The 19,080-nt window shown below is 35.6% G+C and overlaps 2 protein-coding genes across 5 annotated transcripts in view; both read right to left on the bottom strand.

Moving 5' to 3' along the window:
• LOC106871480 (TELO2-interacting protein 1 homolog) overlaps positions 1-12,602 on the bottom strand; it is a 35,795-nt gene extending 23,193 nt beyond the window's left edge. For 3 of the 4 annotated variants that reach the window (XM_014917958.2, XM_052968992.1, XM_052968993.1), the window contains exons 1-9: positions 12,558-12,602; positions 9,285-9,479; positions 8,210-8,352; positions 7,540-7,615; positions 5,770-5,921; positions 5,322-5,440; positions 4,899-4,992; positions 3,868-4,048; positions 1,129-1,337 (exon numbers count right to left, since the gene is read on the bottom strand). In XM_014917958.2, coding sequence (XP_014773444.1) covers positions 1,129-1,337; positions 3,868-4,048; positions 4,899-4,992; positions 5,322-5,440; positions 5,770-5,921; positions 7,540-7,615; positions 8,210-8,352; positions 9,285-9,479; positions 12,558-12,574 — 1,186 coding nt within the window. In that variant the 5' untranslated portion in view covers positions 12,575-12,602. The remainder of the gene's footprint in view (positions 1-1,128; positions 1,338-3,867; positions 4,049-4,898; positions 4,993-5,321; positions 5,441-5,769; positions 5,922-7,539; positions 7,616-8,209; positions 8,353-9,284; positions 9,480-12,557) is intronic. The other variant, XM_052968991.1, reaches the window with a different exon arrangement.
• Positions 12,603-15,515: 2,913 nt separating this feature from the next.
• Positions 15,516-19,080, bottom strand: part of LOC106871478 (Fanconi anemia group J protein homolog) — a 52,155-nt gene continuing 48,590 nt past the window's right edge. The window contains exons 30-32 of the mRNA XM_014917954.2: positions 18,128-18,265; positions 16,429-16,565; positions 15,516-15,857 (exon numbers count right to left, since the gene is read on the bottom strand). Coding sequence (XP_014773440.1) covers positions 15,810-15,857; positions 16,429-16,565; positions 18,128-18,265 — 323 coding nt within the window. The 3' untranslated portion in view covers positions 15,516-15,809. The remainder of the gene's footprint in view (positions 15,858-16,428; positions 16,566-18,127; positions 18,266-19,080) is intronic.

Genomic DNA, 19,080 nt, shown 5'->3' with positions numbered 1-19,080 from the left:
ATATATATATATATATACATACATATACACAATTTCAGCATGGATGGATACACATACACATGCACAATTTAAGAATGGAAAAGTAGACACAATGAGAATGATGAAGACATAGTCTCATAGTATTTCACCCCAGTAACAGCCATTCAGCTGCAGTCATGCTCAGGTAACATCATAACGAAGGGAATATATGAGCTGCGATAATAATATTTGATATTCATTGAAGAAATATTTCTTCAAAATACAAAATATCAAACCAGTGTATCTTGAATATAAATATCCCTATAAGAGGTTTAAATATCCTCATTGTGTCTATATATATATATATACACACACACACACACACACACACACAAATAGTTCAGAAGCAGACAGTATTGGTACAAGGTATTAAGTACACCAAGCAATCATTTAAGGCACTAAAATCTGTAGATACCACACAAATTCTGAATATCTTCGATAAAATTCCTTAATCAAACTAAAAGCAAAGATATTCAAAAAAACATGAAAGGCAAAAAGAATAATGGAGTGAGTATCAGCTTGGAATGAATATATATATATATATATATATATATATATATATATATATATATATATATATATATATATATATATATTGGTAGACTCTTAATCCAAGAGTAATTTACTGCTGAACAACCTGCACTGATGATTTATTTATAGTGATCAAATTTTTGTGTTGCTTATAAGCCCAGTCATTCCCTCCATCAAATCGACATTGCCTGTACAGGTGCATGGTGTGGAACACATCAGATGTTAAAGTGATTGCAGAGTAATGCACTGCCTGATCTGAGAACCAAACCCCTCAATCTCCCGATCATAACTGCAACACCCTAACTACTAGGCCATGCACCCTCACATATACATATACGTGTATATATATGTGTGTGTGTATATATATATATATATATATATATATATATAAAACATTAGGGTAAAAAATTAGATATTTATTAATATCGATTTATTACCAGGAAGCAAGCACATTAAAAGTATCAGAGAGATTCAGAAAAAATATCTGAGATCTCAAGGGATTATTGTATATGTATATATAAAGAAGTGGTCTTCTCGCTCTACTCTCTCTCTCTCTCATATATATATATATGATCTCACCTGATGTTCTTATTTGTCTTGGAAGGGTTGTAACCAGACCCAGTAAGTTTTCTTCTAGAATCTCCACTAAGGTGCGTGATTGTTCCTTCTCTTGTCTCTGTTGAAATATTTTCAATGCCTTCTCTCCCCTTGATGCGACATTAGAGTATTTGTCACAGGAGAGTATCACTAGAACTTCCAATAGAACAGGGACACTGTTGGACATACTCCTGAAAAATAGAAATATCTATATACATATATACATATGTTTGTATGTGTACACACAAAGTTATATGCAGAATGACTGAATAAACTGTTAAAGAGAAATCTCGAAGTTCCAGTCAACCCAATATGTGTAATAAATTTGACTCCACTACCATATATCCTAGCATATAGGTCACACTTTTTTTACAAAAAATTTCGATAAAAGCCAGGAGTGCGACCTAACCACTCAACATCAAAGAGATCTGAAGTGTACAGCAGTGTATCTAGTCCAGGCATGTGGTCTGGGCTTTTCAATTTTCAAGTTGTTATGGAAGGAAACATTTTTGCAGCGTCTGTTTACTAAAAAGCAAAAACCGGAAGTTTGCATATTGATCTTTTTGACAACATCGAGTCAACTGCAAATACCTATTTTGACAACCCCAAACTAAGGGTGCGACCTATCCGCAAGTATATATAGTAAATGTATTGAATATTTACATCGCTAAATGTTGGTTATTGCTTTACAATTTAACATTCCCTAACACTTCCTAATGCCAATCACTTTACAGAGTGTACTGGGTATTTTGCTTTCTTTGGCACTAGCACCAGTGAAGTTGCTGTATAGCTCACAAAACGAAGATACCCTTCAGCTGAGTGAGGCTACAGTAGAGAGGAGGTGGCTTTATGCTTGGAGATGAGGGGTTAGAATATGAAAGAAAAGGCCAGAACAGATTTGTTGCTGTAGAGAAGCTACACATTTATTCACTTTATAGAAGAATGAGGTGTGAGCAACAAGGGTGGAGATGAAAAAAGAAATGAAATAGTGGTAATAAGGTGTTATAGTTGACCTAGGTATAAGAAAGTGAATAGGAGTGGAAAAAGAGGAAATAGGGTGTGTGGGTGGGTATAGGTTGCAAGAGTGTGAGATGGTTAGAATTGGGAATGGGTGAAGGATGGTGAATATAGCGAATGAGGAACAAAGATTGAAGGGTGATAATACATAAGAGTTGGGAGTGAGCTAAGGAAGAGTTAGTGATGACTGACAATACAGAAAAGAGTGAAGAGTATTAGAATAATAATACAATAGACAGGGAAAGGATGAGAGAAAGGGAGATGATGTGTAGGTGGATAAGTTACAAGAGTGTAAAGAGAGAGAGGGTGAGAGGAGAATAGAGAATTCTATAGCACAGAAAGGTGATTAATATAAATTGGGAGTAGAGAAAGACAATATTAAGAATGAAAGATGAATGTCAAGGGAAATATTTCCTGGTAGTGAGAAAGAACTCTGGCATCAAAGATAAAGATAATGAAATATGCTGTTCTCTCATTTAAATACAGCAGCAGAATACTGCACTTAGGCAGGTAATAGAGGGGCCAGTGATAGAGAGATGACAGGTGGTGGGAAGGCCTGGGGAGGAAATTGGGCAAGGGGCCTTAGAGCTTCCAGAATCTCAGTTTTGCAAAGATGAGCAGGTTTTCTTGAGCATTTCCCCAGGTATCCCATTGCCATCTCCTCTATGAGACTCAAAGTCACAAGATCAGCCTTCACTACTTCATGCGTGCATGTGTGAGTGCATACATAGGCGAGCACACACACATACACGTGCATAAATGGATAACTGTATAGGCATGTAAGTGTGTAAATGTATAGGTGTGTATGTATGTGTGATTGTAAATGAATATATGCATATGTGTATAAATGGATATTTGTGTATGTCTGTAAACAGCATGTGATGCATGAATGAATGCATGTGCAGATGTGTAAACGGATGTGTGTGTGTATATATATATATATATATATATATATATATATATATCCTGTGCAAGTAGCACGTAAAACACACCATTTGAGTGTGGCCGTTGCCAGTACTGTCTGACTGGCCCTCGTGCCAGTGGCACGTAATAGCACCCACTACACTCTCGGAGTGGTTGGCGTTAGGAAGGGCATCCAGCTGTAGAAACTCTGCCAGATCAGATTGGAGCCTGGTGCAGCCATCTGGTTCGCCAGTCCTCAATCAAATAGTCTAACCCATGCTAGCATGGAAAGCGGACGTTAAATGATGATGAGATATATAATATATATACATATATATTGTGTACATGTGTAGGAGTGTAAAGTGATACAATTATATGTGTGGCTGTCTAAATGAGTGCAAGTGTGTGTCAATTAACGTGTTAGCATTTAAGCTATGCAAATCAGGCCCAAATATTCTACCTGTTTTATGTTCAAACTAGCCAGATCTGGCCTCTCACACCTACCCTGCAATGTTGTTTTAAAAATAAACAATCACATTGTTGAAATCTTAAAGGTGTAAGATAATGAATGGTTAATTCAAAACAATGTAAATAAACAAACATTACACTTGACAGTAATCTGACTGCTTAAGAGTTAAGCATAACTGCATATAATCAATGTATATATTGCATGTATGTGTACACAAGTGTATGTGAATATATATGTATATGCATGTGAAAATGTAAATTAAACACATAAGAGTACAAGAAAAAATAGCATCTAAAAAAATGGAAAAAAAGACGTTCAGAATATTAAGTTACCTTGTACAGTTGTTGAGTATAGCATGAGCCCACTCCACTAAACTGAGTCGTACTCCTGAATGATAGTGCTGTCGAATACTCCCAACTTGCTTGACTATTATGAGGAGTTTCTCAGCTGTCTTTTCACTCCATTTTTGATCTCTGTTGACAATTAGATTACGGAGTTTTTCGTTCTCAACATCTGAAATTTCAGTAAAAATATATGACTCCAACTCTACAAAAATTCTTTATAAATGTTTGAGTATACAAACAGGAGAAAAAGTAAACAATACATGTTGTAAAAGTCTCATTTCCTTAATTATTTAAATATCCGAGAAAGGAAGTTCCTTCTCATTCATTTTTGTTGTGAATTGGATCAATTCTTGAAAGCTATTAATTAATGGAAACTTGTAAGATCTTCTTTATTTCTATTCCAAACAATGAAACAGTCATCCAAGAACCCCTTCTAGTTATCTTTCGAGTGGGATCGAAAATGCCAATTATAAATAATGTTGGATCAGACATGGATTTTTCTTCTAGAAATCTCATCACTAGTGTTGCAAAAATCTGTCTGACATCTGTGCTCATTGCCATCTCTTTTATTTGAAGGTGATATAGGTAATCAGAAAAGTAGCTGTTGGGTGACCACTTGAGAAATCTAGGTGCTATAAACATCATCTTTTTAATGGTAGTATCCCAGTATGGTCACAGCCTCTAGCTGGAACCAAAAGAGGATTAAAAAAATATGAGCTAATGGTTCTTGTTTTCATTTATGAAGCAGAACTCTTAAGTTTCTCCTTCACAATGGATTAACTACAAAGGGTGAGTCTAGGTAAAAAATACATTGTTAAATGTTTTCTTTCCATCACCTAGTGACACTCTAGTAGATACATACACACGCACGCACACACATACAAGAGAGAAAGACAGACAATGCAAGATAGAAAAAAAGGAGAGTAAAAGGATGAGACAGAAATACAGAAAGATGGTTGTTACAGAAAGCTTAGATAAACCCATAAAAGTAAAAAGTATAAGATTGAGCACATACTCACCAGTGTTTAGATGATGTATGTGTTTCTGACTCTCCTCAATTAACTTGTCAGTCATTGTTAGCAGCACAATCTTCCTTAAGGTGTCAATAGCTGTCTAGAGAAACATATACTCTATTATTGTGTCATTAGTTTAAATCATTGGACTATAGTCATGTTGAACACTACTATAACATTATTTATTATATGGTGTGTGGACAAATATTTACTTTCTGAAATCTTATATTATCATTTAAATGAAAGTTCATTACTGATGACATTTCAATTAATATTTTTCTTTAAATAAGAACATTATAATAAAGGTCAGCTTCAATGGGTTGACATTAATCATGTTAATACCAAACTACCTTCCACTGTCTTTATTGCAAAAGTCAACAATACACATGATATAAACGACAGTGGATTAGAAATTAAACAACATCTTACTTTAATTACTTGGTGGCCCTGGATGTGGTCCCCAGTGACAACTGAACTTAAAACAATTGAGATCCTAGGTAAGAAGGAGGAAAACATGTTTCCACACTTCACACGGATTTTTGTGTTACCTACAAAAACAAAGCAGAAAACACTTGAATAAGAAGAGAGCCTTTATATGGTAGCAGAACCTACTAGAAACAGAAACTAAATCTCCTTCAAATTACATGCAGTCTTTAAAAAAGGAACAATACAATGATGTAGTTTTAGACAGATTTGGACTGTTTGGAAACAAAAAGAACAATAACAAGATGATCATTGTTGTAATACCATTGTTCATAGTTGTACTGGATCAGGGGTGACCTGGCACTAAACAACAATAAAAGCCATCATTTCTAATTATAATGTTTATTAATGCTAACACTTATAATGTAGAACCAAACTGAAGTTGATTTCTTACCATTATCATATAAACTCAAGGCAGCAAGGCAATCCATAGCTGACACCCGTAGTTTACGCATCTTCTCATGTTCAATGAGAGACAGCAATGATGAGACTGTGTGTCCCAGAAGTGTGATGTTCTTCACGGTGTAGAGATCAGTGAGGACACTGCTGCAATGACAGAAGCTACAGATATTAACAGATAACAGATGAAATATGTAATGTTCTTCACAACACAGAAAGAAGTTTGAATAGAGTTGTAATTAGAAGCTGCAGATATTAACAAATAACAGATGGAGTATGCTTGGGGAAATAAAGTATGTAGGCTACTTAGATAGATCCCTTTCTTAGGTTGAGCAAAAAGAGGTTCCTCAATAAATCTAAAAAAGATTGTGTTACACATTGTTGATAGTGCTTGTGCTGTTTTGTAACCCCTAGTGGTTCCCAACCCAGCAGACCCACTTCACACAGATGGTGGGTCAAACAGTTCAAAGTGATTCACACATACACTGTTCTAGATATACTTTCACAGTACATTATCACATATAGTGCAATAGTATAGCAGTTTTGACATGGTGCACCTATTCAAAGCGAGTTCTGATGATGGCTAGTGGAGTTTAGGCAAGATGAACCTTTGTCATAGCATGCTATTCCTCTGATATTACCATTGGTGGTGTACATCTCTGTACAATGTTTTGGACAGCATCATTGAGGTTGCTGGTATTTTTGTCTGCGTTTGATACATTTGTCTAGATCGAGTGGGAATGATAATTAAGGGTGGCATTGTAGATGTACCTATGATAGTTGGAGCTTGCAGCAGTAACAAACATGTCCAAATGATCATTAACTTTGAGTATTTTTATTTCATTATGCAAATTGTTAGGAGGCGAAATGGCCCAGTGGTTAGGGCAGCGGACTCGCGGTCATGGGATTGCAGTTTCGATTCCCAGACCGGGCGTTATGAGTGTTTATTGAGCAAAAACACCTAAAGCTCCACGAGGCTCTGGCAGGGGATGGTGGCGAACCCTGCTGTACTCTTCCACCACAACTTTCTCTCACTCTTTCTTCCTGTTTCTGTTGTGCCTGTAATTCAAGGGGTCAGCCTTGTCACACTGTGTCACGCTGAATATCCCCGAGAACTACGTTAAGGGTACACGTGTCCGTGGAGTGCTCAGCCACTTGCATGTTAATTTCACAAGCAGGCTGTTCCATTGATTGGATCAACTGGAACCCTCGACGTCATAAGCGACGAAGTGCCAACAACAACAGTCTTCAACTAGACAGAGGTATGGCATATCTAAAGTTACAAATCATTTGACCAGCTAACTATAGATTCATTCAATCAGGGTTAACCAAGGGCTATTATTGAGGTGTAGGGAAAGTCTAACAACTTTCTCTCCACTCAATCTTTGGAAATTGTCCAGTGAAAATTCACAATGGATTGAAAGGTTTAAGATGCAGGATGAGTAAACCAAAGTTCACAAGTTCAAATAATGATACTAAAGCTGCTACATGTTTTTACATAAGGCATTTTATCCATCTCAAAATACCTGGTTGGGCAGAAGTAGATGAATGATTAGCTTAATGAGTGATGGTACCTGTTGTACAACTAGGTAAGTAGACTGAAGTAAATGTCTTGTCTAAAGAGACAACACAACGACTGTAGTAGGATTTGGTGGTACATATTATATAACAAGGGAGAATGAGGTAAGTAGAGTGTTTTGTCTAAGATGACCAATATCTCAACAACTGAACACCACACACTCATAGTAGAAAGAGTGATATTTACTCATAATTTGAATTCTTCAACAAGATGGACAGGACATCGACAATGGCCAACTTTAGTTCTTCACTTAAAGTACTGACTGAAATGTAGAAAGAAATGGTGTAGTGAGAAAGAGAGAGTGAAAGAAGAGAAGGGATAAAAGTAAAGGATAATGGGAATGGAGAGAGAGAGAGAGAAGGAAACTAACAGATGAGAGGGAAAGAGATTTAAAGAAAGAGTAAATGAAAAAAAAAATGGATAAAGTCGATAAAAAAAATGAGGAGAAAAAGAAAAAAATGCACAAGTGAAAGGAAGTGAAGCAGAGAGGGGAAACAGATAATAATAATTTTGCAGAGGTAATTATTTATAATACCACAATATGAGATATTACTCTCAATGTTTCAGTAATACACGGTGGTGCACCAGCATGACCGCAGCCACTTGGCTGAAACACATAAATAAATAAATACCTTTCATAATTACGTCCACTTAGCCTTCCAATCTTCTCTGAGGTCAATAAAATAAACATAAGACAAAGTAAGGAGATCAATATAATCAAGTAAAATCCTTTTGAGGGTAGTCTCCCAGCAAGACTGCAGTCCAATGATTAAAACCAGTGAAAGAATGAATATCTTGATACATACACTGACAGTAATTCAGTTTATGTGTAAATAGTAAAAAGGACTTTACTCACTTTTATTATTAGACTCTTCTGGGGACCCTAGTAGCACAGTGAATGTGACGAACAGGTCTTTGAATGTGTCCCACTTTTCAATAGTGGCAGCAGACAATACATCAGCAGTACACTGGGCAAGGAGTGTCAGAAACGTGTCTTTTCTAAAAATAGAATTAATTAAAAATGTAGAATAATTTAACAATTTAACAAAGATTCAAAATTTATCAGTACATCCAGGGTAATAACTCTCACTGTTACATTTATCATGAATTATAAAATCTAGTTTCACTACTACTTCAGCATTGAGTAATCTGTAAGGTGGAAGTGCATTACTCTAAAAAAGACACCATCTCACTCATGCAAGTGGATATAAACAGCAATATATGTGTGTTTACTTGCTGAGGCTGGAGGAAGGAGTAGTGCCCATGGCCTTGGCAAGCCTCCCAAAATCAGTGAGCTTGATGTAAATTATGTTTAAACTGTTGAAGGGAGAAGGCTCCAGTGCATTATGATAAACAACCAGTCACCTCTCCTTCTCTCCTAAGTTACTTTACTTGTCTTGATAAAAACCCCTTTTAATAAATAACTAACATACTATATAACAAATACTACTTCAGGTTACTCCCTCCATCCTACCCTAGATACATACTCAGGAAAGACATGGTTTCTCTGCCATAGTGAAGACAACCTACCTAGGAAGAAGTATGCTTCAAATAAATTACTCTAACATGAGATCTGTATTAAAGGGGCCCTCTGTACTATCAAGTGATCTAATACTGGTGCCATAATAAATATACCCACATAACGCTAATAGAGGTTCATGATAGTAATAGCATTTAGTTGGGAAAAGTTCAACCAATTTATCATACATTGATGACAAAGATGGTGATGGAGGTGATGAAAGTGACAATGATGATAGTGATGGTGACAACAATGGTGATTATAATGATGTTGACAATGGTGGTAATTACAATGGCTATAACACTGATGATAGTAACAGTAATGATGATTGATGATGGTGGTAATAATGATTGATTATGATGGTGATTGATGGTAATAATGATGATGATGTAGCAAAAAAAGATTAAATTACTTGCAAGTGTTCTGCTTCAAGATCAAACGAAGAGGAAACAATACATATTCATAAAGCTCTCCTAGAATCTCTCTGTCAACAGCCTTCAGTTGGTTCTTTAATAATTCCAGCTTCTGGACAGTTGGTTCCTTCACCAAACCTACACAGAGGGGTTGAAGGTTCTGGAAGGCCAAACTCCTTTGGAGTTTCTCACCTCTGTATTTAAAATAAATAAAAGAAAACATATTATTATTATTATGTTATTGCTGTTCCTCAACCCCAGGTCAGTCCTGATCAAGAGACCTTATAACCAAAAGAGTTCCAACCATGACCATCCTGTCATTTTTTCCAGACAGTGTACCCCAGACTACATTATCCAATGTGTTCATTTTTAAATTGATAGAGTAACTTTATGAGAAATTTCTAGTAGGGTGAGCAAAAGACATGTCTTAGTTGTTATATAAGGTGGTCAGATGACAGAACTGTTAGCACACTGGACACAATTCTTAGCGTTATTTCGTTCATGTTTATGTTCTGAGTTCAAATTCTGCCAAGGTTGACTTTGCCTTTTGTCCTTTCAGCATTGATCAAATGAGTACCAGTTGAGCACTGGGATTGATGTAATCAACTGACCCCACTACCCAAAATTTGTTGTGCCTATAGCAGAAAGGATTATTATTATTATAGAAGCGACAGAGTAGATGAATCAGTAAAGTGGTGAACCAGTGGCGAGCTGGAATAGAATAGTGAACTATCACATGCAGTATTTAGTTATCTCCCTTTATGGTTCTTAATATGACACAAAAGGTTGACTTAGTCTTTCATTCATCAAAGTACCAGTCAATTTAGATATTTGCCTTATACCATTGCTGGAAATTATTATTATTATTAGGGACTGTTCAAACAGAAATATAAAATATAGTAACATACAATTATATCATAAACAAGACGAGCATGCTGTCTAGAAGCATTTCTAACATAGGTACAAATCACACTGTATTCCAATGGGTACAATTAAATTTAAGGTAGATTTGAAATCAGACCTTATGTATAATTGTTATCTGCACAGTAAGTGCACTGTTGTTTAGACCCACCCCTACCATTAGCACTGATTGAGCAGCCCTATGATCAAATATATACCAGTTGTGACTATCTTATCTTGTTAATACCTAACTCATTATTGTCTTTTTCTCTTCTTTTTTTAAACTATAGTGGGATGTTATTTGAAGGCAATTTGACTGCTACTTCTGAAAGGTCAAATGATATCCTTCACTGGCTCGTTGTTTTTGTTGTAGTGTAACCCCAGATCAATCCTGATCCAGCAGACTTATACTTAAAGACATTTCAATTGTGATCCATCCCATCTTATTTTACAGGCATTGAGTATTGAGGACAGTGTTCTCAAATGAAACACCGCTTTTTCTATTTAAAGATGGTAGGGTAAAAATCTGAGAGATTTGGTTGCTTTTTCTAGCAGCTTGAGTGACTGTCATTTGTAAAGATGAGAAAGTCAAGTGAAAGACTATAGGCTGCTCTACAGTATTTAAGTTTCATCTCTCAATATACTGTGTTCAAGCCACAGCTATTTCACCTTCTGGGATTGATAAAATAAGTACCAGTAATATACTGCTATTAAAAGAATTGACAATACGCCCTACCACTCCTAGAAAATTGCACGAGTGTATGCAGTTTGCAGTATTTTTAGTAGGTCCTCACTTAAAAGTTTTGTTGTTAATGAGGAATAAAATAAACCCAAATAAAGTGTATGATAATCATATAAATGTACAATGTGGTACGAAAGTGTTCAGTATGAGTTGCAAGCCCAGGATCATTATTTGGCAAGCTTTTGGCTGGAGTTGATGAAAATTTTTCGATTTACTTATCATTTAAAATACATATAAACGAATGCAAACATATATAATGATGAATAAAGATACTAATTATTTCATTTCTTTAATTCCATGATGGTCTATGTTTACTTCATAACAGTGTAGTAATTACTTTAAGGTATGATAACACTTACACTATAAAATAAACTAAGAGAAGTAAAGGAAACTACAATACACATCTAAAGCAGGTTACGTTTCACTCATGGGTAATTTGAGGTTCACGGGATTTTCTAACGAAAAATTACCTTGAAAGTTTTAGTAGTGCGGCCCGCAAGATGATGAACTATGTTTCATTGCGACCGCCTTCTCGAAAAAACGATGCCTATACCTACTCAATTTCATCTTTATCACCTGAAATACTCCTAAGTAACTCTATGAGCTCAAAAGATTGCTTTCCAGTGATCGCCTACCAAGCTGCCTTTTCAGACATGGTATTAAATGAAATTAATCTGAAGTACGCACAAATTCCAATGATTCATATAAGAACTCTGCTGAATTGTTATTTAGAAGTTCGGTAATGTTTTGTGACTAGGAATATACCGTTAAGAACTTAACTTTAGTTGATATTACTATACCCATGTTAAAATTCATTACACTTTATGTCGTTTCACTTGATGTTACACTTTCCAAAAACCCATTAATAACGTTTAGCAACAACCTGCTATATTGACGAATCGATTGTGTTCAAACTTTAAATTCTCGTTTTACTACCACTGTTATTCCCTTAAGAAAAGCATGAACATGACAACATTCTGTATCCTCTTTCTTATCTTTTCTCCGTCTAAAAAATTAGTTAATTTAATTTTCATTATATCGGGGCAGTTTTAGCCCGACAGAACTGACGCCTTTTCAAGTGTCCCAGTCTTGATCATGCAGTCTTTTATTCAGATGGTGTATCTTCCGATAACATAATTTGGCGATCCTTCAATTTAATGTATCTTTTCTTTCTTTCATGACGTGACGACAGGGTTTAATTCGAGGGTGCTTTAGCTGCTATTTCTAGTAGGTCGAACGACGTATAGAACTTTCGACGATTTTTCGTTAGTTCTGAGGAAGTATATCGAACTTCCTTCAAGTTACATCACAGTTAACCAATAATGCAGTGTTAATTGAAGGCTTTTTTGTGTTTTATTTTTTAAAAGAAAACCTCTTTAAAACCTAACCAAGGTATCTTGTCAAATTACAACAATTCAGGAAGCAGAAAGCGAAAGAAAATAATATTCGTTATTTTTATACTTCACAAGTTATAGCGGCAACTTCGTTGTTTCAGTGCTTGAGAAGAAGTGGTATTTGAAAGAAACCGTAAATATTGCTATAACAATTGTGGAAATCACAGTGAGAGATGTGAATATAGCACATAACAAAGTTAAATGGAAAAACAATAAATTATAAAAACATTTCTTACTCCGTAAAACCATCCATTCGAAGCAGTGTTGAAAATACACCGATATTATACTGCGGTGTAATGAAAAATTATTCCCGTTTTAATAATCATCCACCTGACTGGATCCATGACCACAGGACAGAGCAGCGTGTAAATGTTCTTTGTTCTTTTTGGGATTTAAGTTTTACCTTTACAGAATTCAAGCTGGTCGTTGATAAAGAAGTAACGTACTTTTGTTTCACTCATTCAGCTCTTGGGATGCATGGTTACCTGAATTGCTTGGTGTGTGCACATGTGCTTGTGTAGTAGGGGAATATGTTGCTTTAGTGCGTGTGCATGTGTGCATATTCCATATGTATGTGTCGCTGTATGCGTTCAGCCCAGGAACCTCAAGTAGAGAATCTTTGGAGAATTTACAAATTTTCACTGTACACTTAATTGACTGTTTTTGGAAAATAGAAAAACAGATTGCTCTTTCTTCCTTGGAGAACCCCAGCAATTCTAGGTTTTATGCAGCCCAATGTACCCAGGTGTAAATGAAAATCTATAACCTGGATATAAAAGCTGTAGGTTTTCCATTAGTCCTCCATAGATGTTCTCAATTTTTGACAAGATAGTCACATGAACTAGGCAGCTAATTTCTATAACAGTGAATGACTATTACTTCTTGTCCTATAAAACAATATCTGACCCTTTGTGCTTACATCAAATTCCCATTTTTATTGGAATGTTTCACCAGTATTCTTTATTTTTAAAAGTGTGGGTACATTCTCTTTACGATGTGCCTTTGATATGGTCATCAAGATAATTCTCCCGGTATAAATCATTGAAGATAGCTTTAGCGGCAATGTCATGTCTAATGGGATGGTAGAATTTTGCAGGCACTTTTTGGGCAGCTGCTACTGATATGGGTGATATCGTGAGCACCGCCAAGCACCATTCGAGCATGATCGTTGCCAGTGCTGCCTGACTGGCTCCCATGCCGGTGGCACGTAAAAAGTACCATTCAAGTGTGGTTGATACCAGTGCTGGTGGCACGTAAAAAGCACCATTTGAGCATGGTCATTGCCAGTGCCACCTGACTGGCTCCCATGCTGGTGGCACGTAAAAAGCACCATTCAAGCATGGCCAATGCAAGTATCACCTGACTGGCCCTTGTGCTGGTGGCACGTAAAAAGCACCCACTACATTCTCGGGATGGTTGGCATTAGGAAGGGCATCCAGCTGTAGAAGCTCTGCCAGATCGGATTGGAGCCCGGTGCAGCTTCTGGCTTGCCAGCCCTCAGTCAAACCGTCTAACCCATGCCAGCATGGAAAGCAGACATTAAACGACAATGATGATGATCATGTGTATGGTATAAATGACATTTGTATGTATGTGTGTGTTTTTAACTTTTTTTTATAGATTGAGTCTTCTCCAACATAGTATTTTGCCACTTGTTTCAGTGATTTGTCTTCTCTGAGTTTCAACCTCTTGAGATCAGTCATCACTTTTTTTTTTTTCTTCTGCAGGTTACTTCCACTTGAATTGTTTAGCATTTCTCTGTCCAACTGCCATCCACCATGCATATCACAACTGAACCAGTGCAGTCTTCTCTCTTGCACACTTCATCTGATTCCTCTTACACTCGTTCTGTTCTCTTATCTGCTCTTTATCCAGACTCAAATTTCACTTACTGCTACTGTCAACGACCTGCATTTTTCTCAGTCTTGTTCTTATTCTAGCCACTATGCTTTCAGAAAACCATCTCTACAACTAATTAGAACTATCTAGATATAGGAAGCTACCAGTTACTTTGGGGAGCCTACCAAGTATCAAATAGAATTTATTTCACAGGTACTAACTACTCTCATAAATGTGTCTTATAAAAAGTTTCTTCTCTGTGACCTTACCACATATATTATGCCCCTATAATTTACATCAAGTACACTGTATGAAATTTTTATCTACTCCTTTTCTGTATATAAAGCTTAGCCACTTCCTAAATGGAAACAGAGTCCTGTCTTTTCTCCTAGTAACTGAAACTTTAAGTTTACTTTATGTCCTCTCAATTCAAGGCTTTACTTTCACATACAGAATTTCTTTTATACATCTTAGATTAAGCGATGAGAAGTAGATCGTCAGTATATAGGAGTTCCCTCAGGGCATCTGATCTTAAACTGCTTTGTTTCAGCCTGAAATCTATCATAAACAGTAAGGAAGAACTGATCCCTGATAGATACTTTAATACATGTTAAATTACTCACTGAAGTCATAACTCTCACCTTGTTAGTACATGGCTTGTGCATCTACACATACATAGTGGCTTGCTCTGTGTGAAAAGCTTCTCTTGTAATTGCTTTATTTTAAAAAAAGGGTTTTGATAGTACTCCATCTTGGTGCAAATCCAAACTGCATCCAATCTAAGTTAATACTCTGCTAAAATCAGTTGTGTTACTTTCATAACTTTGTCCATCAGTTTGATGCCTCAACTGTTGTATTGTCTAGAACATCTCTTATTCCATCAAACCAATTGATGAAGATCCTGATGCATCAACTGTTGGGTATAACATCTCCCTATATTACCCGACCAAGTTCTGTGTTCTTTACTTTGCCAATTTTTTTCAATGACTAGCCCTGATAGCTTTGCACCTTTCTCTGCCTTCATATGTTTAATCACACTTTTGACCATATTCCAATAAAATCATAAACAATCACTCTATTTTTCTTTGGGGATCAAAACATTTCTTAATATACTGATTCATAAGAGCAAATCACAGGCCTTATCTTGTAAGCTTTTCACAACTCAGTGGCCTAGACTAGTGGATTACAAATATAATGGAGTTTTAGGGATAGGCTTCAAACTGTTGACTCTCTCAATTAGTAATTCAATAGGCTGTTGACTTAGTCAGACGTGAATCTATCATACACCATGCTCCACAGGACAATAAGGCAGAAACCATTTGATGGAATACAAAAATAATTCTTCAACTATTCAATAAAAATCTTTTAAAAATTTATTATTTTAAAAATAAACCTGAGAAAAAAAAAATTGATTATACAAGATATGGAAAATTAAATATTAAAAAGATGTGATTTTATTCAATAAAATATTTTATCACTCGAGAGTCATAATGTGCCATTAAGAGTATTGTATTACTGAATGAAGTGTATTACCACCGAGTAGAGAAGTATGTCATTGAGAGTTTAATAGTAGGTCACTGAGAGCAGTAGGATGTCATTGACGAGCAACAGGTGTTGTGGATACAAAAACAAAACCGGATGAATGATGTTTAGTCATGGACACTGTTGATTTTCACTGCTTCATCTAATAGCCATAACTGTGGGAAACAGAAAAGTGGAATACGTAAATATTAACAGGATTGATACAGACATAGTGTAAAGATGTCACTGAAACATGGGTTGATGAGCCTAAAAATAGATATGACATATAATTATATGTCATTTAGTAAACCATAAAATAAGTTTTAATCAAAGTAAGAACATAGAGGAAGATCTTCTAAAAAGTAGAGAATGAATATCAACAATGGTTCACAAGTAGCTAATAGATTAAATTTCATTAAGTGACACAAACTTGTATGATTTATGCAAATATATTTTTATAGAACTCACAGAATCAGATATCATAATAAGGATATATTTATAGCCCACCAAAAACTAAAATGTGTTCTTGCATAATTCAAATTTCATACGAAGGTGGGAAAAGTTTGGCAAGCCAGATATGAATGTAGGCTGTGGATGTCCTCTCCTCTGTTCCACAACAACCAACATTTATATCTGGCATGCAAGTTTTAGCAACACCTTCATTTGACTAACTTCTCAGTGATGACTAGTCACTCTTCTCCATTCAGTGAGAGAGAGAAAGAGATATTAAATTATCTGATGTATTACCTGACCAGTGGGGTAATCAGTTGATCCTAATAACACTCTGACACCAAGAGTCTGTTTCGTTCCATGATTGCAAATGCATTGTAAATATTCTATACAGCATCCATATTTTGGAAACCAGCAACTATTTAAAGCAGCACCTGATAATAAAAATGGTGATATGAATAATGGTCAGCAGTGGTGATGGTGTTGTGGTGTGGTGTGGCATGGTGATATGGTGGTGATGTACTGTGGAGTGGTGTAGTGCACTGTAGAGATTGGTGTAGTATTGAGTCATCCCATAAATAATGTGGTTTTTTTTCAATTATATTAACTAAAAGTTGGAAGGGGATGGGATAAATTATCCTGCATCAACTTGCTACAAAAGCAGGCAGTAATTTTAGCTTAGCTTATTCTTAGTGCAAGTTTTGATTTTAACAGTTATTTTTTCAAAGCTATAATGGAAATGACAAAGGAGCATATTTGGCATATTTTGATTTATGAGTTCAATAAAAGCAACAACACAATGGGAAGTGCAAGAAATATTAATGCAGTATATGGGGATCAGACAATAAGCATAAGCCAGTGTCAATGGTGGTTCCAGAAATTCCGAGCCGGAAACTACAGCCTATCTTGGAAGATCTGTAGAGCTTGAGGATGTCCTGCAAACCCTGGTGGAACAAAATCCTATCATAACTGTTGAGGAACTAGCAGAGAAGCTTGGATTTGGTCATTCAACCATTCATTGATACCTACATGCCATCAGAAAAGTCTGCAAATTGAGTCAATGCGTTCTTCATGAACTTACCAAGTCTAATAACAAGCAGAGAGTGAATGTAGCTCTCTTCTTTGCTGTCACATCCCACGAATGAACCTTTTTTGGATCGAAAGGTGACCGGTGACGAGAAATGGGTTCTCTATAAAAATGTCAAGTGCTGAAGACAGTGGGTAGGGAAAGGAGAAACACTTGCACCCCATGCTAAAGAAGGTCTTCATCCACATAATGTGTTGTTATCTGTTTGGTGGGATATGAAAGGTTTAATCCACTTTGAACTTTTAAACTCAAACCAAACAAAGGAGATCTACTGTGAGCAGCTTGAGTGGCTTAAGTCAGCACTATAAGAAAAATGACCATCTTTGGTTTCAAGACGAAAGGTGTTCTTCCATCAGGATAGTACTCGGCCACATACAGTGAGGATGACATTCCAAAGGCTGGAGCAGTTTGAATGGGAAATGATGTCCGACCCATCATATTCGCTGGACATTGCCCCATCTGATTATCATTTATTCTGCAGTCTTCAAAATCATTTGGATGGAAAGATATGAATTTTGCAGACGAGGCCAGAACAGTACTGGAGGAGTACTTTTCATTACAGAGAAGTGAATTTTGGAAGAGGAGCATTGCAAGTGTACCAGATAGATAGAAGAGCATTGTAGAAAATGAAGGGGAGTATATATTAGACTAAAAAAGAACTTTGTTTATCTTAATTTTGAAAAATAAAAGAAGTATAAAAAAACCACATTATTCATGGGATGACCCAATATATAGGGTGTGTACGTATTTGTGGATGGGGTATCCTGTGGTTTGCTATATACTGTATTGAAATAGCGTATTGTGGAGAAACATATGTTCTGACATTTTATTGTATGGTTATTATACCATGTTTAGAAAGAAAAGAGACACAGATAAATAAAAAGCCAAACTATTTGAAATTTAACTGACCATTGCCAATCTGAAATTTCACAGTTGAGACACTGTCTAGCTGGTCGCTGGTGTTGGCCGCTAAGTAAAGAAACACACGTTGCATATCTGTGAAAATATCTTTCACCAGTGGTGGTAATCTTGACCGTTTTTCTATATCTGTATAAAATAAGAAGAAAATATGAAGGGATTGAAATAATTATAGTACAGGATTGATTACCTGATAAATCTGAGAGACCAGATCAGACAGATCAAACCAGACGAAGCCAGAAGAAATATACAAGTCTATATTGGATCTAATCAGATTAGATTATTCTGATTATTTAATCTCTGGTTAATACTGATTTCTAAATATGACACAAATCTGTAAAGGTAAAGTATAGTTAATTTCATTGACCCCAGTATTTCCTAGTACTCAACCCTGGAGGAATGAAAAGCAAACATCAGCCATGACAAGATTTTAAACTTGATAAAAGAATGTTATTTAAATTCTAAAACTATAAAAATATTTTAATTGGGAAAAGCTGCTTATTAATTAGGTATGTAACAATTACTAAAAGAATGCAATTATTAAAAGATTGACTGTCTGGAAATATTTTTATAATTCATTCTATAATTTCAGTTTCTCAAGTTTATTGAAATTTTTAACTCCAATTTCTCACAAATTTAAATATTCATTGCAATTACTGCAGAGTATTCCATTTTCATTTGCAAAGATTCTCACTTTCTCTTTTAATGTTTTCATTTTAAGTTTAAATTTGCTATTTGGAAAACCAACAGTTTATTCTATTAATATACACATAATGTTAAAACATTGTTTATTGAATGAAAATTTCTGAAAATACCCATATCATTTTTGTAAAAAAAATTTTTAAGTGATTCATAATTTCTCAAATTTTCTTTTTTATAGCATATAAAAGTATTTATGGAGGGAAAAATATTGAAAAGCATCAATACATGCAAGTGTGATAAAA

This window comes from Octopus bimaculoides, chromosome 6, assembly GCF_001194135.2.
Source record: "Octopus bimaculoides isolate UCB-OBI-ISO-001 chromosome 6, ASM119413v2, whole genome shotgun sequence".
In the NCBI taxonomy this organism is placed as follows: domain Eukaryota; kingdom Metazoa; phylum Mollusca; class Cephalopoda; order Octopoda; family Octopodidae; genus Octopus; species Octopus bimaculoides.
The sequence above is the reverse complement of the archived record's forward strand: the minus strand, read 5'-3'. Positions and strand labels throughout refer to the sequence as shown.